The 8,862-nt window shown below is 43.1% G+C and overlaps 1 protein-coding gene across 1 annotated transcript; it reads right to left on the bottom strand.

Annotated features, from left to right (window-relative positions):
- Positions 1-2,445: 2,445 nt before the first annotated feature.
- Positions 2,446-4,929, bottom strand: LOC128897547 (toll-like receptor 2 type-1). Its single transcript, XM_054165401.1, has one exon. It carries the CDS (start codon positions 4,927-4,929, stop codon positions 2,575-2,577), a length of 2,355 nt encoding a protein of 784 aa, XP_054021376.1. The 3' UTR covers positions 2,446-2,574.
- Positions 4,930-8,862: the final 3,933 nt, after the last annotated feature.

The raw sequence follows: 8,862 nt of genomic DNA, 5'->3' as shown, positions 1-8,862 counted from the left end.
TGACAGGGCAGCAAATATTGACACACAAGTGAGACAACATACAAGCAGGACAAGGCAGATACAAGGCATCCTATAAGGCAGGGGTAGGAGCAGAAATTGCAGTCTGAGCCAGCTTGTCTCTTTTTCATTTTCTGCTTTCAGCTCTCCTGTTTCATGATGGATATTGCTCCCATCATCATACTCTGACGGTGAGCCTTCCTTTTGCTGCCTGCCATGCAGCCTGGAAATCTCTCCCTATCCTGCACTCCTGCAGGAACTGGCCCCTCACCAGAAGCCCCAGGCACCCTGAATCCCCCTGCCAAGATTAAGGACTTGGTGGCAGAAATTAGACAGCCTCTTCCCAGTGCTCCCTTCTTGCTCTGGCATTGCAGCTCCACTCTCTTCCTCTACAACACCAGACTCTTTTGACCTGCAAACTCACCTTTGTGGAGAAGATGTAGCCAGGGATGCCAGTTCCAGCTCTGGTGCCTGCGTGCTGGTTAACCTCTGTTGTGTTCAATCTCTCTTTTGATGATTGCTCTTTACCAAGCTTCCTCTCAAGCTGCTGTTTCTTTCTCACTTCACTTCACCACCACTATGTAAGAAGGGGAAATCCCCCTGAAAGGATCTGATTGGCGTAAAAGCAGCAATACTATCAGTCCTTTTAAACGTGTCAGCCCATAGAAGTCTGACTCTATAGTAAGAGTATACTGTATGAAAGCCTAGGCTTCCCCTACCTATTTCTGATCCTCTCTTTGAAAAGACCAGCAAGACACGTTTTCCTCTTTACCTCTAGGCATGCAGGCTCCTATTCTGTTTTATCCGTGCTCCGTGTTTGCTATCAGCTGATTCACTTATCACTTACTTGGAGTTCAGGTTTGATTAACTGATGAGCTATTCGTCTACAAAAGAATAAACAGAAAAATCTTTTTGTAGCAGACTTTAGACTAACCTAGAGATATAACAGAAAAGTAGAACTGAAAGTGGTGTTTGCAGGCTACACCCACAGAAACTGTTGTCTCTTGTGTGTGTATACACACACAGAGGAGTGTGAATACATACCTACACACAAGCGTGTGCACAAATGCACATATATATGAATATGTGCATAAATACCAACACAGAGACAATTTTCCCCAGTTTTCATGTAGACAGAAACACAGAATTATTGCATGTATAAAGATTAATCAAGTTTCATTCAGACTCCCCTGTACCTAAGCTCCAGCAAGGCAAGCGAAGTGCAGTATGGAGGTACTGAGTTAGAGAAATGCACAGCTCAGCAACAGTTCCAGGTTTCCACAAGAATAAGCATAAGAAACCTGTAACAACTGTGACTCCAGGCAGTCAAATTGTCACCAGCTATCTCAGTATGAACATCTGTATCTACCTGCTTGTTTAAATTCCCTTTATAATCAATGTACAATAGCTCCAAAAGATACCTCATACTGACATAGAAAGATGAATTGCCTCTTACCAGTGTGATTTTCTGCACTGGTTGTAAAGGAAGATATGTAAAGCTGTAAGGGATGCATGGCCCAGTGGTTACTTAAATAAGCTGTGCAAAGCAGAAGAGCAGAAACAAGTGAACTAGTCTGCAACACTAACCCATTCATTAGAAACATGTACTTGCACCCCACAAATGGAAGACATTTCAGTGGTTAGATAAAAGGGAACATAGTGGTGGCAGTGGAGGGATAAACAAGTATTCACAGAGAGAAAGAAGCCTAAGAAAAGAAACAAACAGCAGAGATTCTATGCCTCTGGATTTCACCACAGTCATGGTAGAAGGTGCCAGCATGCTTGCTTCACAGGAATTGAGTAAACTCCCATCTGTGCATGGTATGGATTCTGGTGTAAGTAGCCAGAATAACAGATTTGTGAATAATTTATAATTGTGAATAATTTATTGCCCTTTTTTGGTTGTTGGTTTGGTTGGGGGTTTTTGGGTTGCTTTAGAATCACAGAAGTGTTAGGGTTGGAAGGGACCTCAGGGATCATCTAGTTCCAACCCCTCTGCCTTGGGCAGGGAAACCTCACACTAAATCAGATTGCCCCGAGCCACATCCAGCCACCATCAAGGATGGGGCTTCTACCACCTAGCTGTGCAACCTGTTCCAGTGTCAAGGTGGAGTTTCAGAGAGCTTGCTTTAATGTAAATCCTCAGATTATATGTTTTTAAATTAATTTTAATTACATTTGCTATGCATGATGGCACTAAAAAACTAAAGGATTAAAACAGACAATGGGGGAGTATTGAAGCACCTTTATTTTCATTTGTAAATTAAAATGGCACTGTTAGGAGCTATCAGAGATGTGGTAACAGGAGGGAGAAGTACAGAAATAGCCTACATTTAGCTAAATGAAAGTACAAAAGGACACAGAGTCCAACATGGATTCCAAATGTCATAGTTATACTGATCATTCAAATACCAACTCACGGGAAAGACTGAAGCGTGTCTTTCCCTTTTAGCAAAATAATAATTAATGCTCTTCAAAACAAAGCAGGTCCTCCTTAGGCATGAAAATAAGAAAAAGTTCTTATCTGGCACATGTCCTTTGTGGAAGTATGCCGAAAAGAAGGGTCAAAAGCTTGCTCTAAGACTTCAAGGCTTCTTTCAAGTTTTCCCAAAACATCTCCTGCTTCTCTTCTTCAAGAGGCCACTCCAGGTAGGTCTTGGTGTTCATGATCTTCCGCAGCTTGCAGAACCTCTTGGGAATGGCTTTGCTCTGGATGGGCTCCAGCAGGACGAGAATCGCTGCATCGTTGTTCTCGTCAAAGAGGCGGAAGTGCGAGAAGTCCAGCTCGTATTTGCACCACTCGCTCTGCACAAAGTGCTCGGACAGCACAAAGAGTGTCTTGTGGCTCTTCTCTATGGAGTCAATGATGTTGTCCACAATCCATTTCCCGGGCACAAAGTCTCGCTTGTGGAGGCAGAGCCGAAAGGGAGGGCAGGCCTGCTCCAGCTCCCGCACCATTATGTTTTCCACCCAGTCAGAGTCATTCTCACTGTAGGAGACAAAAGCGTCGTAGCAGATGTCCTTGGCGGGGGCTCGCTTGGGCTTCCGCTTGGCTTGGAGCCATGCCCAGGTCATTCTCAGGTACCAGAATGCGTGGTACTTGTAGCTGAGGGCCACCAGGATGAGGATGACCAGGAACACCAGGACACAGATCAGCGACACCACAAGGGATCTGTGGCACTCCATCAGGGAGAGGTGCACTGCCCCAACCTGTGCCCCTCTCACAGACAGGGGAGAGTCACAGATGTACCTGTCTGGCCACCCCACCAGCACCTGGGCTATCCTAGCCTCGTGCTGGATGAAAGCAAGGAATTCACAGGAGCAGATGAAGTTGTTTTTGCTGGCATCCAGCAGCTCCATTTTCTTGAAGGACTCAAACTCTTCCCTGGAGAAACCGTTGAGTCTGTTTCTTCTGACTGACATGGCCACTAAGTTGGGAATGGGTGCGGCACCAGGTAAGGTCTTCAGCTGGTTTTTAGCAAGGTACAGCTCTTTGAGAAATGGGAGCTGCAGCCCAAACTCCCTCAGGTTGTTAGCACTGACATCCAAAACTTCCAATGACGAGGGAATGCAGGTTGTTAGTTTAGGAATTTGAGTGCTGGAGAGGTTTAAATATTTCAGGGTTCTGGGCCATTCACACACATCTGGAATCTCACCAAAATTATTTTGGCTAATGTCAAGATTAATCAATTTGCGTAGATGAGTTATGGAATTTGCAGTCTCCTTTAAAGATTTTAGAGAGTTTTGACTTAGATTTAAAGTTTGCAATGAAGGCCAAGCATATTTACAGATTGTCTCACTTAAACGATTATTTACAAGCAAGTTGTCATGAAAGTCCAGATACAGAAGGGATGAAAAATATCTTGCAAGTCTGCATGGTACCATGAAAACTTTAGAGCTTGCAATGGTGAGCCTTTTCAGATTGGTTACTTGTGATTGTATGCCATCCAGGTCAAAAAACAAATGAAAATTTGGAATAATTATATTTATTAGTGATACTGTTTGAACAAAACTTTGCCCACTACTTTTAATTTCTTCCATATTCCATGATCCTTTCCCTTGAAGCACACAATCAACTGCCTCTATCTCTTGTAAAGATGTGATTTCCTTCAGTAACACCAGTATTCGGCTAATATATTGATCTGTGACTGAAGAATCTTTAAATGTAAGTTTTCTCATCCTAAAAGGAAGCGTAGAGTTCTGCACCAAGCTTGTTTCTACAGTCTCTAATTTAATGTCTCTCACTTCTAACCACACAACAGAGTGTACAAGGTCACTGACAATTGCTGGGAATAGATTAGTATTTCTTAGGTTTATGATCATGTGATTTATCTTCTTAATTGATGTCAAACTTCCTGGCTCATACTGCGTGAGGTTGGCACCATCAATCCACAACTTGTCAAGAAGCTCAATGCCCTCAAAGTTCCCTTGCCTTATCGTGGAGAACCATGGGTTGCCCAGGCGGAGAGAGCTCAGATTCCTCAGGCTAGAAAAGGGGGAGATTTCCCCCAGGTCTCTGTAGGAGTTCCCTTGAAGGTGGAGGTGCTGGAGTGAAAAAAGGTGCTCAAACCACACAGGGGACAAGTGAGCCAAACTGTTATTTGATAAGTCCAAGAGCTCCAGTTTCCCAAGGGAGAGAAATGAGTCCTCATCTATCAAGCTGATTTTGTTGGACTGCAGCAGCAGGGCTCTCAGGTTCACAGCCTGCTGCAGATCCTCAGATCGGATGTGTGTTATCCTGTTGTGGGCCAGGTTTAACACTGTGATTTTGCCTGTTAGCCCCTGGGGAATGAAGTCCAAGCCCATGGAAGAACAGTTGCAAAGCTGAGTGGCATCACACAAAGGACAAGCCTGCTTCGGCACTTGCTCCTCAGAGAGGTTTGTAGCTAGGACTACGTAGATGGCACATATTCGCCACATGCATGCAGTCATTATTGTGCCTAAGATATGAAATACAATCAGAGCAAACATAAGATGAATAGTCAGTTTTCAAAAGGATACATCTAAAACATAACCTTACTGTGCTGTCTTGTTGAAGGCACTGCAAATATATTTGGTTTTAAGTCTCGTCAGAGATGAGTCAGGTTAGTTACAAAAAAATGACCCAAATACTGAAGAATAATTTCTTAAATATGACTCACATTGACATTTTCTTTATTTTTTTTTTCTGTGGTTTCTAATTTTGGAATGAGGACTATCAAATCAATTAATTGCTTCACTAATCTTTTGCAGATTCAGCTAAATGTCTGAATAATCTCAAAATTATTACTGAGCTGTCCCTTCTGCTCTTTAGAAAACAGACCCCATACATGCCCCCTCAGCTCCACCTTAGGTCTTTTTCTGCAGGATCTGTAAATATTATTTTATATATTCATTTTTTACCACAGGGACATTCCTATACATGTTCCAAACCCCAGTTATATCAAGATGAACCAGCATCCTTTGTCTCTACCAGTGGATTTTTCTGCTATGGGTCTCTGAAGTAGAGAGAAGGTCAGGCCCATCTACAAAGAAGATCATGTGGCTTTTGGAACCTCCTGTAGATCAGATCAGCTGGATGGACAAGAGAAACCACACAGCTATGGATCCTGTGTCACTTCTTTTTGTTTTACAGAGGTTGCTGCCCATCCGTACTCCCAAGAAGTCATCTTTAGTTCTCTTGTTCCTCAGAGGAGTTAAGAAACAGTTCTCAAAACCTGAGAGAACTGTTTTTCCTTCAAAACCCATATTCTCCAATGAGTTATAATCCTTGTTTTGGTTTATGCTTTCTTGAAAAGCATCAACATGAACCACTGACCGGGTTCCCAAAGATCGTCATGGGCTCTGTTTCAGGTTAATTGGATTAGACTGGCTCACTGAGGAGCACTTTCTTCTTTGGTCATCCAACTGCGACTCCATGCAAAATATCTACTGTACTTTGAATTCATATTCCAATTTGGTTTACAATGACTGACCCATGTAGATAAGTTATACAGACAAGTCCTAGCTTTCTTGTTATTCTTAGCCAAAGTTGCTTAAATTTGTTCAGAAGGGGATTAATTAGATGAGATTGTTTGGGCATATGTGGAGAGGAGGGAAAGTTGTAGATAATTTTTTTCAAGCTTTCCATCTCTTTCCACTTGAAGAACTATAAACATTTTGCCCTCTTGTGTTATTTTCCTTTAATCTCTGTCTCTCTCTGATACAGAGCTTTGGGTCTTGAAGGACACATTGCTCTCTCCTGTCTTTAGATGCCCACAGCTGAGCTGGTCAGCCTCCATTAAGATGGGATAATTCCCAGAGAAATAACCCCATCAACATAAAATGGAGCACTGTAGTTTAGACACCTACAGATTTATGCACATGAGTCCCACCCAAAGAATTGTGGTCTGTAGTCACACTCACCTACTATCCAGACGAGGCTCTTTTAAGGGGCTTTTTCAGTTTTTAAAGTCTGGCTGGATAACACAGTGCTGTAAGTCACAGGAGCAAATCTATGAGTGAAATGAGTTTCACAAGCAAAACATTTAAGTGGGATTTTTAAAGTTGCCACCAAAATGCTTTCTGTTAGAAAAAGGAACAACCAGGCACCCTGGCTGGTTAAAATCAATCTATAGTTGGGTTATTTACAGATGGAAAATTGCAGCACAAGGAACTGGGCAAATGCTGATATTTATGCTGGAAATACTGTCTGAGCCCAGCGGCTCTGCACTTTAGCAGCCTGAAAGCAACCAGGGACAGCAGGATTGAACCCCATTTGGTAGTAACAGGACACTTTTTTTATTGTTACTTCCTCGAGCATCTTTTCCAAGGCTTTTTGCTCATCTGAAATGTAAGCAGACACTCAGGGAAATCCCAATCCCATCCTCATTAATTTTCAGCCATTCTCTTCCCCTTACTACTCCTGTCCAATAATTCAATTTAAGATCCTGACTTGCAGGAGTGTTTTGGGCCTCCATACACCCACTCAGAAATACAGTTCCAGTCACAACATGATTGCCCTACCAAGAAATCACTTTCTCTGCTGTGCTGAGACCAAAAAAACAAAACAAAAAGCTGCACAGAAATAGAAATGCAGCTAATAATACTGGAGCTGGCACAGATGCCCTTGCATCATAAGGTGCTGTGATGAGCTAGACATCCAAAGTGTTTCTGGGTTATAGACAAAGGGTCTGAGACATCAGGTATGAGCAGGAATCTCTTCCCCAGGCCAGTAGAAGTACTTGGGGAAATACATGCATGTTCTTAAACAAAACTATTAATGCCTACAGAACAAGGTTCTATAAATGCTAACACATGCTAAAGGCTAATGTAACTCCTAAAATAAAGTGTGTCAATAGTGTGTAAATTGATTCTAACTTGGGGAACGCTAACAAGCTGGATGAGGGCTGGTAAGTTTGAGCAATACATCAGGGTCTGCAGCAGGATGATCACTGGTTGGTGCTGGGATTGATCCACAAGCAGACATGGAGAGCTGCTGCTTTCCACTTGGTTGTGTGTGGTTCAAAATGTCCTGACTATTGCCCACCAGCATTGCTTTAACAGCATGTGTGTACACACACACACACAGGCATGCCCCTTCTTGTTTCCAGCACAGAAGATGTGCATCAGGGCAGAGTCAGATGAGGAGATAGCTGACCCCATCTATCCAAGACCATTGCTGGATTAGCTTCTTCTTGATTGAATTCCTGAAGCAAACACAGCCCACCTTCACACCTAGCCTTGACAGGGCAGCAAATATTGACACACAAGTGAGACAACATACAAGCAGGACAAGGCAGATACAAGGCATCCTATAAGGCAGGGGTAGGAGCAGAAATTGCAGTCTGAGCCAGCTTGTCTCTTTTTCATTTTCTGCTTTCAGCTCTCCTGTTTCATGATGGATATTGCTCCCATCATCATACTCTGACGGTGAGCCTTCCTTTTGCTGCCTGCCATGCAGCCTGGAAATCTCTCCCTATCCTGCACTCCTGCAGGAACTGGCCCCTCACCAGAAGCCCCAGGCACCCTGAATCCCCCTGCCAAGATTAAGGACTTGGTGGCAGAAATTAGACAGCCTCTTCCCAGTGCTCCCTTCTTGCTCTGGCATTGCAGCTCCACTCTCTTCCTCTACAACACCAGACTCTTTTGACCTGCAAACTCACCTTTGTGGAGAAGATGTAGCCAGGGATGCCAGTTCCAGCTCTGGTGCCTGCGTGCTGGTTAACCTCTGTTGTGTTCAATCTCTCTTTTGATGATTGCTCTTTACCAAGCTTCCTCTCAAGCTGCTGTTTCTTTCTCACTTCACTTCACCACCACTATGTAAGAAGGGGAAATCCCCCTGAAAGGATCTGATTGGCGTAAAAGCAGCAATACTATCAGTCCTTTTAAACGTGTCAGCCCATAGAAGTCTGACTCTATAGTAAGAGTATACTGTATGAAAGCCTAGGCTTCCCCTACCTATTTCTGATCCTCTCTTTGAAAAGACCAGCAAGACACGTTTTCCTCTTTACCTCTAGGCATGCAGGCTCCTATTCTGTTTTATCCGTGCTCCGTGTTTGCTATCAGCTGATTCACTTATCACTTACTTGGAGTTCAGGTTTGATTAACTGATGAGCTATTCGTCTACAAAAGAATAAACAGAAAAATCTTTTTGTAGCAGACTTTAGACTAACCTAGAGATATAACAGAAAAGTAGAACTGAAAGTGGTGTTTGCAGGCTACACCCACAGAAACTGTTGTCTCTTGTGTGTGTATACACACACAGAGGAGTGTGAATACATACCTACACACAAGCGTGTGCACAAATGCACATATATATGAATATGTGCATAAATACCAACACAGAGACAATTTTCCCCAGTTTTCATGTAGACAGAAACACAGAATTATTGCATGTATAAAGAT

The sequence above is a fragment of the Dryobates pubescens genome, chromosome 1 (genome assembly GCF_014839835.1).
Source record: "Dryobates pubescens isolate bDryPub1 chromosome 1, bDryPub1.pri, whole genome shotgun sequence".
Classification (NCBI taxonomy): domain Eukaryota; kingdom Metazoa; phylum Chordata; class Aves; order Piciformes; family Picidae; genus Dryobates; species Dryobates pubescens.
This window is presented reverse-complemented; position numbering and strand designations above follow the sequence as displayed.

Coding starts and splice junctions, on each gene's coding strand:
- LOC128897547 (XM_054165401.1), bottom strand. CDS start 4,929: ATGACTGCATGCATGTGGCGAATATGTGCCATCTACGTAGTCCTAGCT.